This window comes from Megalops cyprinoides, chromosome 19, assembly GCF_013368585.1.
Source record: "Megalops cyprinoides isolate fMegCyp1 chromosome 19, fMegCyp1.pri, whole genome shotgun sequence".
In the NCBI taxonomy this organism is placed as follows: Eukaryota; Metazoa; Chordata; class Actinopteri; order Elopiformes; family Megalopidae; genus Megalops; species Megalops cyprinoides.
The window spans coordinates 9,006,968-9,023,887 of record NC_050601.1 but is presented as its reverse complement, the minus strand read 5'-3'; the positions used below and the strand labels follow the sequence as shown (position 1 = coordinate 9,023,887).

The 16,920-nt window shown below is 43.8% G+C and overlaps 1 protein-coding gene across 1 annotated transcript in view; it reads right to left on the bottom strand.

The window, feature by feature from the left end:
* Positions 1-1,725: 1,725 nt before the first annotated feature.
* The window catches only part of gna12a (guanine nucleotide binding protein (G protein) alpha 12a), a 30,586-nt gene continuing 15,391 nt past the window's right edge, over positions 1,726-16,920 (bottom strand). The window contains exons 3-4 of the mRNA XM_036552411.1: positions 4,738-4,788; positions 1,726-2,780 (exon numbers count right to left, since the gene is read on the bottom strand). Coding sequence (XP_036408304.1) covers positions 2,211-2,780; positions 4,738-4,788 — 621 coding nt within the window. The 3' untranslated portion in view covers positions 1,726-2,210. The remainder of the gene's footprint in view (positions 2,781-4,737; positions 4,789-16,920) is intronic.

The window sequence follows — 16,920 nt, the reverse complement described above, 5'->3', positions numbered from 1 at the left end:
AGAAGACATCACCACAATATACTGTATTTTCTGTATTTACAATAAATCTTTATTTACACATCTATTTACTTAACTGATGTTGTTTGTTCAATTTGAGCAATACAAATGTGTCTAAGCGATGCACAAAGAATATTGTACTGTCAGAGGTTGTAATTTATTGTTCTGGTCCATGAGAAAGCAATGGTTAGCACTTAAAAATGACATCACTTTAAAAATGCATTCTATTTTGGGTTACCTGAATACCTATACTTGCTGCCACTATACCTTAGGTAAAATATCTTGGTGTAGCATATAGATTAGTGAAAAGCTATGTCTGCAATGTTCAGTGCAGTAGGATTTAAACGCAAGCAGTTTTTCATTCGACCTATGTAAAAATAACTGTGTCAGATTCAATATGTTGGTTGACAGGTAACCAATAATCAATCAGTGAGGGATCATTAAACAGTAATGTCCACCATATTCTTGCAAGATATTGGTAAACAGGGTATAGAGCCTATTGTTCAACCATTATGTGTTTGCCTAATGTTACAAGTTTTCACCTCACTTGCAGCTGCTAAGTGAGGGAATTCTAGGCCATCAACCAGCTTTTATTATGTAGCAGAAAAGGATAATGTTTTGGCTTGGTTTTTGGTTAAAGGACAATGTTTGAGATCAGTCAGGGACAGGACTCTCTTCAATTCAACTGCAATGTGCCATACCCTTGCCTTCCAGTTACAAAATTAGGCAAGGGGCAGTTTTTAAATTTCACACATAGCATTATGAGTTCAGCAGGTGATGAAATTAATGCCTGAATTAATATGACATTTGCCTTCTTCTTTGAGTTGCCAATGTCAAAGTGTCCTGCATGAAGAGTGAACAGAGTCGGTAGAGCTGAGCAGGACACAGCATACTGCATGAGGCTTCATGCGCAACTACAGCTCAGCTGAATGTTAGGCAATGTTGACATCTGTGGGTCAGACACTTCAGCACACTGGATCAAATATCAACAAGGCCTGGGACACCATGAGCCACTGCGATAAGCACCCACATTGTGAAACAAGAATGAATGCTTCACCCATTATTTGGTCACGCATTGTCACTGAAAAATATGACCCTGTCTTTTTTTCCCCTAATAATTCTATACAAAAACCATGTGAGGCATGAGTGGGTGGTAGAACGGGAAGCCATTGAATTGTGTCACCTTATTATGACTAATTCCACTGCTTTGTGCTCAAGACAATGAGTACATTGTGATGGATTTAATCCAGGGCTGCTCAATCCTGTGTCAGCCGCCCTTCGCTCCGGCCAGGCATTTAGCCATCTGACTCATCTAACTACTGCCTTGATTAAACCAATTTAGCTACACTTCCCAGATCCGAGTGTCACTTTAAAAAGAGCTGGAAAACTCACTGGGGTTCGGCCCTCTGGGACTAGAGTAGGTGTGGTAGTCAGTACTGAAGAAAAGTTTAACATGCACACACACAGACGCTCACGCATGCGCGTGCATGCGCACACACACACACACACACACACACACACACACACACACACACACACAGAACGGAGAGCAGTGTAATGCTTTAGATATACTGTTTTAGCAATGACTTTCACAGTCCTGAATTGTGAATTGGCCTTTCAACAGACCACCATTGGAAACATTTTGGAAAATGCTGTAAAACTTCACAGTTCAGCTGTGTATCAAATGCAAGACAAACATGAAGAGCTCTCCTCATGGTGCCCCTTACCTTCAGCTTCTAGAAAGATTATAGGTCTTATGATGGGGGAAAAGCATTTGCGAGCCATCAGAGACTGCTCCAGCAAGCTACTTAAGTCAAAGGGGTTTTCCAGACCTTACATGACAACATTCAACATGCATATTAGTGCAAACCTATCACATAACCAAGAGTATGACTTTCACTTGCATACTTACTTACTGTTAGCCATAAATATCATAGGAGACCCTACGAGAGACTGGGGCAAAAGGAGTTCAGTTTCATAAATCTGAAGATGTTGGAATTGCCCTTGCAGAACAGAGGAGTGACTCTCTCCCATTCAAATCTTAAAATGTGAAAGACTGCTGGGCAAAAATCAGTGCATCTGTTGGTAGATGGAACAAAGTTCTGACAGACTACAGGCTTCATCTACTGTCCTTAAAAAGTGGATTAGGATAAAGAGCTGCTATGCAAGGCAGGCAGGAGAACAGAAGAGCGCCACCTGTGCGGTAGGAGGTCTCACTGCAGCATGATGTCCTTGAGGTTCTCCTGCAGGATGGTGTCCTTGACAGCGTGGAAGACGAAGCGGATGTTCTCCGTGTCGATGGCGGTGGTGAAGTGGTGGAAGAGGGGCTTGCTGCGATTCCGCCGCCTCCGGTTGAAGCACTGCACCAGGTAGGCCTGCACGTCCTCCAGCCGGTGCGGGTCACCCTGGAAGTCGGCGAAGTGTTTGCGAATGCTGACCTTCCTCACCTTCTCCACCAGCAGGTCCATCTTGTTGAGGAAGAGGATGATGGAGACATTGGAGAAGAGCTTGTTGTTGACGATGGTTTCAAAGATGTTCATGGACTCCACCAGGCGGTTGGTGCGACGGTCCTCCATCAGCACCTGGTCATACTCGCTGGACGACACCATGAAGAGGATGGAGGTGATGCCATCGAAGCACTGGAACCATTTCTGCCTCTGGGAGCGCTGGCCGCCCACATCCACCATCTTGAAAGGGATCTTCTTGATGACAAAGTCATGCTCCACAATCCCCTTGGTGGCCTTCCTGGCAAGCAGGATATCCTGCCTGCTCGGTACATAGTTCTGAAAGCCAGCCAGAGAGGAAGACAGAGGTGAGGCATGAATTTACAAATAATACATAACAGTAATAATATAAAATAATATGCTGCATTTATGGGGAACCTTTCTGGGATCTCAAAGAGCTTTACAATGAGGGCGCAGCACCTCAAAAACCATAAGGAAAAAAGTGAAGCACCTACATGAGTATTTTATACAGCCATTTATATGCTCACTACATATCCATTGATGTAGAGAGGTAAGGATTTATTTATTCTAATAAACCAGGGGATGATTAGATGTCTGAAAGGAGAAAATCAAACAGGTTATCAAGGAACGCATCTACATTTTGACAAAAGTGCCTCAGAATCTTTAGAGCCCATGAGTTAGGTTTCTAAAAGAAACCATCCCCTACAGTGCAATGTCCTGCCCTGCAACTATCCTAGGTACATCTTGATATAGTTTCCACACAAATGTAATTAAAACCAAATCCATTTCTTCTACAGCTAACTATAGAACTATATGCTTCGGCGAGTAAAGATGCCTAGTGATATTTGTGTCCAGTAAATATTCAACAGTTGATGTAAATGAGTATTACAGATAAACTTCAATAGGTCTTGTAAGATTCCCAGTCTACAAGGGTAAGTTCTAGGCTTAGACTATATAAACAATGGAAGCTAAAAAAGACCTTGCAGCTGCCAATGAAAGGAGAGAGGTTTGCCTTTTTCTGACAATTTCCATGAAAAAGAGTATTTTTAAAGTCCTTGTGTAACTTTGTTGACAACATATTAAGTTTCCATGGACCATAGACACCAGAGTCCTTAAGGGTTTTCATCACTCCCCTGGGATCTCAGTCATTGTTTTCTCTGACATAAGATGTCCTGGAAACATAACATACAGTGACTAATATCATTCTGTAAGCTGGCGTCCTCGGGCACACCCAGCTGAAACACCTGGTTTCAAACCACTGCAGATTCCATCCAGTCCTCTGCAGACGAGAGAACACACGGGCTATCTGCACAGCAGGCGGAAAACTCCAACCAAAGGAGCTAAATGCAATTTTACACAAATTCTATCAAAGGACAAATTTGAGAATTCCTCTCCATTTAATACACCTAATTCTGAAATCACAAACAGCTGCTGACAGTGGAAAAAAAAACAGGGGCACAACAACCTGGAAAAAACACATCCCGATATTACTGACACGCATAGCCAGCTGTAAGTTCTGTTCACTGCAGAGCTGAATATTAGCCTACAGCTTTATAATTCCCCACTGAAGCCCCCTCCTTCCGACTGTAGGATTGAGCACTAAAGGCCCTGGAGACAATTCATATCAGACTCCTCCTCCGCACTGGAGACGATTCTAAGTTAGGGCGTTGAGGTTTGGGTTTTCCTCTCAGGCCAGAACAGCGCCTGCCACAGAACCAGCCCTTAAAAGGACAAACAGGCTGGGCTGGCCTCTGTCCAGACGCCCCAGCAGATAACTGGAAAAGAACCGGGATGGTGTCTTTCATATATTTTGCAATGCTAACAACCGAGCAGCCCGGAAATGAGGGAGATATCAACTTCAACCTAAGTTCTTGTAGGATGCTTTCCACTTTATTCTGCAAATTAAAGGACAGCTGGAGCTGTTCTGTGAAAAATTAAGTGGTCTACCTTACAGCTGTCTTTTACATAACATATCTACTGAAAAGAATGTTTAGTTGCATGCACTGTACCAACCATGCACAAATGCAGTGAATCTTACAAGGTAAATGTATGAATACACAGTATGCCCTGCCACATTCTGTCCATTAGTTTTATTCTCCCAACAAGCTATGTGTGGTGAATTTTAACCCATACTTTTAAGTCACAAAACTAATTCTGCCTGGCATTGGCTCCATATCATTTGTGTTCACTGACAACTGCACAGCATTACAGCAGACAGACCACATAACCTGCGAGCCATTCGAACATTAGACACTGTAATTGTACCGTGACTCACCAATTGGCCAATGCGGTCCAAGTTGTCCAGGAAATATTTCACAGATTCCCCCTGCGGAGATGAAAGAGGCAGCATTAAGCAGGGCTCTCTATGACACAGATCATGATTTGTGAGTTTTGTGGTTTTACTGTTTATGCTGGACACATGATTACTCAGGTTTGTTTCAGTGGAAGATGTGGTTTATTATATTGTGCAAGTGTGGGCCCTGGGTTTACTGTAGACTAAGACTGCAGTAACTGAGTCTGAAGGGGCACCATGTGTTTTGGGGGTTGAGGAATAGCAAAGACACCTCAAACACAGGAATTAAAGTCTTCTGTATCTCTATATGACCTTGAGCCTAATCTCACTGCATTTTACAAACCCCTGCTTTGAAACCATGATCATAAATGTTACCTAAGTGGATGGCCTCCCAATATGAAACTACAGAAGGGAACAACAACTTCAAAGCAGCATTGGAAAACCTGGAGATGAGACAATTCTACTGCTTATCTTGGAGGCTTCAGCATGCCTTTCAAACAGCTGCAGACTGACACCTGGAACAACAGGCAATTCTAATTCCCATCCAATCAGTGACACTAAATAAACAATTAAGATCTAAGTTGGAAACATTGGTGGAGAAAGGATGGAGATGGAGAAAGCCCAGAAAGCTGTGGCTCTCCAGTGGACTCCTACAATAAATAACCGGGAGAAAGCTACAACTGTACTGTGTATTGCACTGACACAAATGCGGTTTTCAGGATTCGATACAATGATGTGTAAAAGAAAATAATTTGTAGGTCCAAGTGCTATTATCATCATTTTTCTTGGCAGCTTTTACGTGGAGGTGAAGACAGTTTCCGCTCTTTTGTAAGGGAGGAAACGGGATGTAACATGACACAAAGGAAAATGATATTTCCCAAACAATCATATTCCCTCTCCTCTTTCTTAATTGGAATACTTTTTTATTCAGGTACATATATGACCATTTATCCCTGACCACAAGATGTGCTCCTGTTATGTAACAAATCGGTTATTTCATCTTAAAAAGAAGATAGCAGGAAGATTAAATTCCAACAGAAAAAAGACTGTTTTTCTCAAGTTTTTCAACTGACCACGAAGACAGATATTGTTTTCTGAACACTTGTTTCTCCAGAGCCCACTAATTCATTCAAATGTTCCAGGGATCAGTGGTCATTATAGAGCTCATAAAATGAATCAGAGGCACAATACTTCAAAAAGTGCTGAGTCAAAACCCGAGACACACATTGCCTTCTCTAGGTTTAAGAGAGCCTAGCAATGGAGCTCTCCAAGTATCAATTCATAGTGTGCTCACAGAATGGCCTCATATTTCATATTTAATAAGCAATTCGTTAATTAGGTCACACCATGGCTTTCTGGTGTTGTCATTGTGGCTGTCTAATCAAGACTTGTGGTGGGTGGTATACACTGTGGAGGAGGAGATGGAATCACTCACTTACTGACAGCAACAAGCTATAGGAAAGCGGTAACAGTGGTGGTGCTCATCTGCTGACACCAAGCTGCCATAAAGCAAGATTTATGATGGAAAGAAGCCAACAGAAGTAGCTGTTGAGGACTTGGACACGGGCTGGCTTCCTGACACGGCTGTTTCGCCCGTGTTTTCCACACGTTGCCCCACCCTGACCCCTTGACCCCACCCCATCCCAGACCTTGGCTTTACAAAAAGCATTGTCTGCGTGAGACAGTGCGACTGCGGCTTTGTCTGAAATGTGACGTGCCTACACCCCGCCGCAAACGGCCAGCGCTCCAGACAGGAAACAGCTGTGTGTGAAAACAGGGGGATTAATGAGAGAGCTCCACCCATGGTTACTGTTACCAGGGCTCGCGCCCGCAGCTCCTCGCCCAGTGACAGCCCCACGGGTTAAAGGATCCCAGCAAAATAAATAACCGCTATCTCAGCCTGCAGCCAGTCAAACCATTCTTTAAAAAGACACTGTAAATAAACCTTTCGTCCCATTTGCACACAATTAACCCATTATACCCTAAACTCAAACATATATCATAGTCACAAAAGATTATATCAATAATTCAACATAATGTAGCCACCTGAACCATGGCAGATAGAGGATTGCTCACTAGGCTGTTGCTATGAGAGTAACAGAAGTGCACCAGTGGAGAGCAAATAAAGACAAGTAAAGTGTAACGTGTTAAAGGAAAAGTGTTTGGTGTAGAAGTGTTTATAAATCTATAAACAATTATATAAATTATAAACAATTTACATAGTGTGTGCCTGGTATGTGCAACTACACATCTACCCCCTAAAGTTCCTTTTTTATTGACTTTATGAAAAATGCTGCAATCTCCAATTAAATACACACGGCTCAATAAAAACTGTAGGGTAAAGTATCAAGAAACATTGAGAAATGGCCCAATGTTCCCCTTAGGCTAAACGTTTCCCTGTCATTTCTCTTTGTGATTACTGAGTACAGGCCACCCTTTCACATGTGTGCTGTACTCCTGGTCAGGAGTGTGGGAACGGGTGGTGCGGAGGCCCTGCGCGATGCTGACATATGAAGTCAGCAGCTTTAGACGGAGGCACAAGCATGCCCCTGGGTGTTTGAAGTGGGCGAGGAGGGAGAGAGGGGTTTAGCGCAGCGGGCCAGAGAGCTGGCCTCAGAGAAGCAGGGCGATGACGCGTCCTTCTCTGAGGCCATGATTGGTATCGCCGTGGCTCGTTCCTGTTTAAACGAACACAGCGCTGCTGATCTGCGGGACAAGGCCCTCCATTTAATGCACCCTCTCACCTCCAACATTACTGCAGTTTAGAATGAGTTTACACACACACACACACACACACACACACACACACACACACACACACACACACACACACACACACACACACACACACACACACACACACACACACACACGCATACACACACGCATACACACACGCACACACACACACACTCACACACACACTCACACACACACTCACACAGAGCAAGGCCACTTCCAGCAAAATGGAAAAAGCAATAAGATAAAAGCTCAAATCAGCACATCACAAAACGCAGAACTTCCCCCCTCAGAAACCGCAAGCAAAGATCAGACAAGCAGATTCAGGCTGCCTCGGACATATTCCAGACAGTTCTATTTTCAGGCAGGGATCTCACAGTTCCTTCCTGCAAGGTCCTGGACATTTTGCAAATTCTGCCAGAGAGAAGTGGGCTTCTTGGTTTTGTTCATGCAACACACCTTCAAGATGCTCAGAGGAAGCTGAATATCTACAGCAGCAAAGGATTTAATTTTATAATCCATCGTGCATTAGGCCACTAAGAAACTAGTCAATCCCTTTTGTCTAAACCTGCTCCAACACTTGCTCCACATATTTTTATTGCATCTAGTAATGGTGCCACATTTGGCCATAATGTCCACTTTCATGTTGTTCTTTACCTGTCACTTTATTTGGCACACAATGAAGAGTACTAAATAGAAGGGTACCAGGAGCGGAGAAATTTTAGATTCTCAATTTCTGCTTGCAAAGCGACAGCATGCGATATATCCCACCTCCAGGGAGAATGAGAAGCGATCAGACCCTTGATTACAGGTTCTTTCAGACATTTTGCCATGCCAGTATGAGCCATGGAGGCATGTTTACAGTAGGTGGCTGTCTTGGATTAATTAGAGCACTTCTGTTTTTTAGAGGGATGTTGTTATTTTATAACATTTCACATGAAACTGACAGGAACATCTTCAACATTTCTGCCCTCTGCCTCCATCCTCCATCTGGCTCAACAAGATGTTTTGCATGTCTTCTCGGTATTTGAATGCGAAAGGCATTCTGGACTTTGTGTATAAGAGTTGGCCACAAAACCACATCAAGATTTCGTAATTTTTCAATTTTTCCAGTAAAAATCAATGCTCTTCAGTGTATATCTGTTTTGTAAAAAGAGAAGAGCATATGCATGTATAAATCTACAGGTAAATTAAAAAGGTAATACAACTGCATTGTGTCAGTTAGTAACAAAATCATGACCATACACCATGTACCATGATGAACATATCTCTACTGTTCAGAGAAACCAAAGAGTGTTACTTAATAGGGTCCCTTTGGCAGTCACAACTATTTTGGGTGGGTCTGAAAAACAAAACGGTTCAGTTACAACTAATAAGTTGTTGGGCTTGTATTGGCACACGGACTCAATTTCCTTTTGTATGTGATTATCATGACCTCTGTACTGACAGCAAATCTTCAGAAACAATGTGATGCGGAGGACTTTCAATGGGAATACGCCTTTGCCCCCATGCCTTTAAGAGTTTCCATTACACTGGCTTGGCGTATCATTTCCAATCAAGTCTTTATTGTTCTCTGTTTCTTTTATTTTTTTTTTACTTTATTTTCTCTGTAGCCCAGAATCACAATCCTTGTTCATTTTTGAACACTGGATGCAGTATGAAAGCTGTTCTCCTAAAAGGAACAAACAACAAATGGTATAAACACAAAAAAGATCCAAAATGGAACTGTGGATTATGTCCGCATTGGTGAGATCACTGGCTTGGATTTCAATTTCATTCTTGAACAACTAGCTCACCTATACTTTCAATGTTTACAAGGATCCTATAAATAGAGTGTCTTAATCAAGGTGGAATGTATTCTCCACCCTTGACTGCAGAAGACTAACATCCTCTGGTGCACTCTTTTCATAGATGACAAATCTGGCCAATCAGCACTCAGCTGCTGAGCAGAGCCCCTCCTCCTTGCCTCTACTGGGCAGTGTTAGGACTGACAAGTATCATCCATAGCCCCTGGTGACAACAGGCCAGCCCCTCAATCACAACCTGTCAAATCACGCTCCAGAGGCCCAGTGACACAAACCAGTAAACCCTCCTCCCTCCTCCTTTACACGATCCACCCCTTACAGGGAGATGCCAGTCTGCACAACTCTAAAAATGGCCACTGTGTGATAGTGTGGGGGCAGGGGGAGCACAGAGACACTCCATCAGGGGAGAGGGACGTGCCTTGTCAGGTCCACAGGAATTCACCCTCATTTTCTGGTGACTGGGAGAGCTTTGGGCCGCACAGCAGCCACACAGCTGAGGGTGAAGTACGTCAGCGGCAGGGGTCTGACACAGATGCAAGGTGCAGTCAAGCACAGGATGTATGGGAATATGTGGGAGAAGACCAGTCTAGGGCAGAGAACTGGATAACTGGCAGGGACTGTACTGCGTTTGCAGGGACGGAAACCCTGAGGGAAGTGGTGTTAGCCCAATCAGATGGCTACCAGGCCCAGAACCAACTGCTGGGTGGGGCAGGTGGCGAGCAACAGGTGGGCTGTTAATTATCTGCAATAAGATCAGTGTGATGGTTTCCACGGGGACGATGAGATTTCGGATAAGAGAAGGCTAAGCCAGGAGAATCAGTAAGATGAATTTAGGGAGGCTGAGACTAAGCTGCCGCATGAAAAGTGACCTAATATCCATGGTGAGACCAGCACAAGACATTGGTGCTGCTTGTATATCAGCAGTATACCACTGTGTGTTACCCCTATCCCCCCAATCGTCCCCCACAGCCCTGGCCTCTCAGTCAGGCTGGCCGCTGACAGGTCCACTTGTGTGTGGGGCGTCTCTGCTCTCCTCTCACTGGGCTAGGGTGCAACCACTTTCTGCACACCACCGATAAGATCTGCTAGACCTCGCTATCTCATCTCCCTGCCGAAGCTAATGGAGGCTCCGGAGGGACACGCATTCAGCGACGGGCCTGGACATCAGACACGGCTGGAAACAGAACAAGGAAAAAATATATATATACTGAAAAATGGCCTTCTCTTACCAGAGCAAAACATCTAAGGACACGGCTGCTCGTAAATTTAACCCCCCCCCCCCCCCAGATAAGCTCCTTGGGGTTTGGAAATTTAGCAAAGTAAACAACACGCTTGCCATCTGTTTCACAAGGCCTTTTACAGCTTACTGTAACATCAGCTGCAGATACTCAAGCCTTCTCCTTTCCCCCATTTTCTCATGGACGTTGGAGGGGGGATTAGAAAAAGCCTGTGAGCTGCTGCAGGTGAGGAAACCGAATAAGGTTTACATAAAAACCTCACCGAGCAGTATCCCCCCTGTCATCACATCACATGAGAACTGAAGGCATGGCCACACAGGCACACAGCATGAGGTGCCAGCAAACGGTACGATGGAATTTATGTATCAAATTCCGCAGTCCTCCATTTTAAATTTTGTTTGTTATCTTCTGCACGCTCCAGCACCTCAAGAAACGAAGTCAACGTTGGGGTGTCACCTCAACTTCGTCTGACCTAAAGCTTACTTTTTGGACAAAGACCCCGAGTATGGGCCTAGCACCTGTATTTTAAGTCTTTTCCTTATGGAATGCTGTCAACAGGAGGAAATCAACACCAGGCCAAATCACACAAGAGCTTCTAGGATAATTTAGGCCAAGGCTATTTGTCAAACAAGCCCTGTATCATTGCTCTGAGCACCAAAGGCTGTGATAACTGGCCAATTTACCCTGTCCTGGATATTGCTGGCACTTCATTCACCCACTTCCTCTCAGACACACTGCAGCCAGAAACAACTGTCAAAGTGGCTGACACAAGACAGAACAGGGCAATTGTGATGTTCACAGACAACGTTCATGCACTGGAAAATGTCACTTTTATTGTATTGGCCATTAAAGAGGTAAGTTAACCTGTGAAATTCTTAGCTGACTTCTGGGACTGCCAGCATTAAAACATTGTCTAAGTAAAGAAGAAAGAAATTGCTGAAAATAGTTATTGCTAGTCAGGAAAAACTGCAAAGCAAGACTAAAGAACCCTTGAGGCCAGAACATAGTATAGCCAGTGGTCTTATGTCTTCTTAACTGACATTTTCATTTAGATTTTGCAGATGCCCTTATCCAAAGTAATTTACAAAGCAAAGGTATATATGTGCATATATGCACAGACCAAATGAATAACAGTAGATATAGAAGACACCTGATCAGATTTGTACAAGTGCATCACAGTGCTATATTACCCTGTGCCAAACTGAAAATGTTATACAGAGCACTGTTACAGTAACATGACGGCTGTATACTATAGACTATGCTGACTGACCCTATACTGTACATAAGGTGCAAACTTCCACAGTAGGAGTGGAAATGACTGTCCGTGTAAAAATTAAAACTATGTAAAAACATTGTTGGGGCGTTGTGGGTAAAGCAAGTGGCCCAAGTGCCAAGAGAATAAATTTACAGCTCGAAATGTATTTGAACAGCTGAACAGCTTCACTGAACGAAGTTTCCCTCACCGAAGCTGCAAACATTTTCCATCCTACCATGTCAGCCACGGCTGCGCTGCCTCACCTGTCCTTGCCTACCAGCTCAGGCATGGATAAACAGGACATTAAAAGGCACCTAGGGTCAGAATGGGTCAGAATCTTCCTCACACCACTGATCATGTAACTTACAGACACTGAGATTCATTGTAGCATTGTCGGAGCAAGACAATCAGCACTTGAAATGGAAACCCAGAGAAGCAGAAGGTGCTTACATGAGCATTTAAGAAATGTTGGGCACATCTGATCGCTTTCCCTGGGTTTTGAACATTCAGCAGAGGTGGTGAAGCTGACACACTTCAGAGTTTCACTCCACTGTGTCCATCCTTTGTAATGGCCTTCATGGTGACCCCACCGCATGGCGGCTGCTTCTCTGGTCCTGTCTTCCGAGGGGGTTCTGACCACGTGAGAACTGACACGCCTTCAGCATGGCGCCACTCACACCGCCTCTGCCTTCACTGCCACTGCGTCCGCTGAAAATGGCGGGCCGCGAATGAAGGGGACAGGCGCAAGAAACTTCCCCCGCTGAGAGAATCTCATTTTCCAAGGGCTTCCAGAGGAAACAGACGGGTCACTTGTGCCTTGCCTTGGCACAGCTGGCAGGCGAACTGAGGGAAAGTCAAAATGAGAGCTGGCTCGTACGCCAAAGAAACAAACAAACAAAAAAAAAAAAACAATAGGAGAAACTTGTCAGGGGCTCTCGTGAGGGGAGCAGGCAGCCCCACAGAGCTAAAACACAGCTGCTGCTCCCGTAAACGCCACTTACCGATTACAATCGAAAAGGAGACTGTTATTTATGGTTACTTTTTACTCGGAAAAAATAACAGCAGATTGCATAACCGGTATCCAAAAATAACAGCAACATCCGCTGGAATATGTACACAGCTATATTTTGAATGACCCCCCCCCCCAGTGTAGGTTAAACACTTCAAACACATACATTTAGACTAAAAAAATGACAGCAACAAACATAATTGAGGAAAAGGAAATTGTGCCATTATTCCTGAGAGATCCAATCCCAAACCCTTATTAAAGCTTAAAAAAGAGACGAACAGAAATATCTGGGGCATTGATCAAAGCGTGCACGCCGTCCACGGAGAGAAGGGGCTACCGGCAAACACGCTCTTCATCTGCCAATCACAACTTGCTCATTGCAAAAACCAGTTGTTTTATCCCAGAGATCATCTGCGGCACTGGGATAAAGTCATAATATACTTTTATGGGCTGCAGGCTTTGACCTGTGAGAGTTTCATTGCTGTGCAGGACAACTTAACCCAAAAAATCCCACATCTGCCACTGGCAAAATGCATTTAACTAAGGGATAAAGTACTGCACTTCCATGAGATCACAGCAGTTCTACTAGATAAACTGAGTCTTGATCTGCAGGTATTTTTTGTCAGTAAAAATATCTTTCACCATCTCTAACAAACCTTATAATTGCCCAAAAGTAACATCTGCGGGAATACATATTTTAACATAGGGTTGCCCACTAGAACGCTATGGTATTGTGGATGTGATGACTTCCTGAAATAACAGGGCATTGAAGATAATTTGATTATAGTATTCTGGCATATACAGTATGCAAGTACAATGCACAAAATTACTGTTGCTTTAGTATAGAGGTTCAAGCATTTAATCTCTGGATTGATCGCCTAATGCCAAAAACATTATTTATTTACACCAAAGGCCTAAATTCAGCGTTATGATTGTGTCTTGTGTTTTTTTTTTTCTTAATTAAACATTTTATTTGGATCCAAAGTGTTTGTGAGGGAGAACTTGGCTTCAGAGCGTCCGAGCATTGTTACGGACGGCTGGCTCCCTCGATAGGTCTGGCCGCATTCCGGAACGTTACACAATTACCCCTCTCACCCCTCTCGCAGACTGCGGGGCTGCTCCCAGACAAAGCATGGACTTCCTCCACAATGGGACACTGTTGAAGGCCATGCGCACTGCTGAAAGACAAGGGGGCGGACAGAAGGGCCATTCTTTCCGGTGCGTTTCGCAAAACTTACAGCAGTCAGCAGGTAAAGGGGGGGTGGGGGGGGTGGGGGGTGGTTCCGGCTGATATAACAGGCGTGAAACGAGGCACAGCGTTTAATGAAAGACGTCAGATAAGCGTATCAATTCAGACAGAAGAGAAGCGAAGATTTCAGTGTGAGAGCCAAGCCAAACCGAGGCTGCTTCCTCTGTTAAAAGCAGCCAACAGGGAATCAGCAGCTGTGGCTCCTTTTCATCTGCACATTAAGTACTGTTGTAGGAAAACAGGTCTGCATCTGCACTATGCTAACAAGCAGATGACACGGCACTGTATCGCCGCGCAAACGAGTGTGCTGGATTTCTCAGAGGTCAGCGCGTTCCCACTCAGTTCAGACCCCACAAACAAAGCAATAAAGCAGATAAAGCAGGCTTCCTTTCGATCCAATTTCACCTTCCAACTCCACCAAAGCACATGTGGAGATTTAGTGCAAAACAATGCAATATGAACACAGTATTTACCCAAACGTAATATTTCGATGCTCTGATGAGATTAGAGGGACTGCAGGGCTTACCAATTCAGCAAAATCAATTCCACAAAAGCAGCAGTTAATATAAAGATCAAAACACAATTTCAGAAGACATACATAGGCTCAAAATGTATCAAATGTATCAAAATGTAACACATAATTCATGAAATACCAAATGAATTCCAGATATGTACCAGATACACAAACAAGTTATGTCTAAAGAGTCACCTTGCATTCTTCAGACAGGTGTAAACTTCCCAATTTGCAATAAACCAAATTTACCAGAAAAGTGAACACAATAGCTGAATAAATGTATCATTTATGCAGCTGTATATTGATAAATGTCTATTCTTAAATGTACCATATATACTGCAATATTCAAATCAATGTACTATCCAGAAATATAAATGGCACAGACATATGGCCTCTGTGTTTTATGTCAGTTTTTCTTCAGTATTTAACTTCATAAAATTCAACTAACATAAATCCATGTCAAATACGGTAAGATGCTAATAAGAAATAACAAAGATAGGTAATGTATGTAAAAATCAGAAAAAGAAAATCAAGAGTACATTGTTTATAGTAGCATGCTCTTAAATTTTACCATCCCTTAATTGAGCTCTCTATATGCCTTTGGATGATCTGAGCAAAGGATCTATGCCTGGAGGGAGCCGCTGCACTGGTTCCGGAACATGCATTTGGGTGAGTCGAGCAAAGGACCCATGGTTGGAGAGGGACCCATCCCTAGAGAAAGTCGCTGCAGAATGTGCCTTTGGCCCTTATCAGTGCGTTCCTGGGAGTGCGGCTCATGTTCCACAGTTAACCGTCACTTCCAGTCAGCCCCGCACACAAATCCTCCCACCCTCCACCAACACTCCAGCTATTTACTTTGGATTGGTCATCAAAAGTTATCATGCTTTTCAGTTGGCCTCACTGCACAGCTGAATGCAGTGGGGCTTTTCACTAGCTCAGTAGCTTGGACATCAATGAGGCAGCGTGCACTGACCAACTGTAGAATGCATCCAATATTTACTTAAACTGCCACTTGGGCAGCAATATAAAAAGGTTTAATGCTATACATTTTCCCTGGTGCTCTGTACTGCTTTATAAATCACTGCACAGATGCTAAGTCGCAATATATAATGTAATGTACAGTGCTCACATGAAGTTTCAAATTTGTGTGCATGCGAATGTGTTGTAGTTTGTGGCTTCAAGAGCCTACAAAGTATATTGCTTTATAGTCTAAGTCTATTACCTGTGACCTGTCAAAACATGTAGAATTGATTAAAAATAGCTATGATTATGAAATGGCTAATAGCTATACGAATTAAATAATTAAATAACAGGTAATTGAATGACAGTTATGATTATGATATACTTTACATTAGCTATAGCACATATAAAGTGCTTGATTGAAATTTATTTAAAACAGTAATGAGAGAAGTGGTTCTGAACAGTGCGAAGGTATAGGGTCTCCAGAGTCACCTAGGGTCAGGGGCGGAAGACCGGGAGACTGGCGGAGGACCAGTGGCAGAAACTCTTGCTGTTTACAGCGTTAGCAGAGAGCTGTGAGTAAGGCCAGAAGAATGTCTTCCCTTTGGCACCCGCGCTATCGGGCTTTACAAAAGGAATGTTTGACAAGATTTCGACAAGCGGTCCCCGAGCGCTTGAATAAGTTTGCCGAGGCGGTGCCAGTGTGTCCCTTGCTGGCCGCGGTGAGTGACAGAGCGGCTCTCGGTGGCTGCTTCAGGGTGGCATGGAGGAACTAGGGGCACAGGGCCACCGTTGTACCCTGAAGCAACACGCTTAACCTGAGCTGTTTCAGTAAATACCCAGCTGTGCAAATGAATAGTATGTAAAAAAAAAGCTATTCCAGTCACCCTGGATAAGGGCATCAGCCAGGCAGAGAATGCTTCAGCTGTAGTACTTAAAGTCCCCCCTCCCTCTACACTGACCCACATGGAGCACTGCAGCTTTGCTGTGTGCGGATGCTTTCCTTGGCACGCAGCAGAATGTATCCCTGCCTTGGCTCGGACTGGCTTCCTCAGTTTAGAGGAAGAAACACAACTAGCTGTGGGGCCTATTCCTAATGGCCCACATTGGCCAGGAAGTCTCTTAAATAGGAAAAACAACGCAGGGTTACTTCTGAGATGACTGCGAGTCAAACTGGGATCATTTTCATTCTTTTAATTACCGATGTAAAAGAAATTGTATGCTAAAAATAGCTGTAGATCAGCTTATAGCAGCCTGTTGTGGGAACACATACATGCACATACACGTAGGCGCACGCACGCACACATACATATAAACAGAACTTTGTAAGGTAACTCCAGAATGCCCTACAGCACATGGGCAAATAATTCATGACTTTGCACGATAATCCTACTTG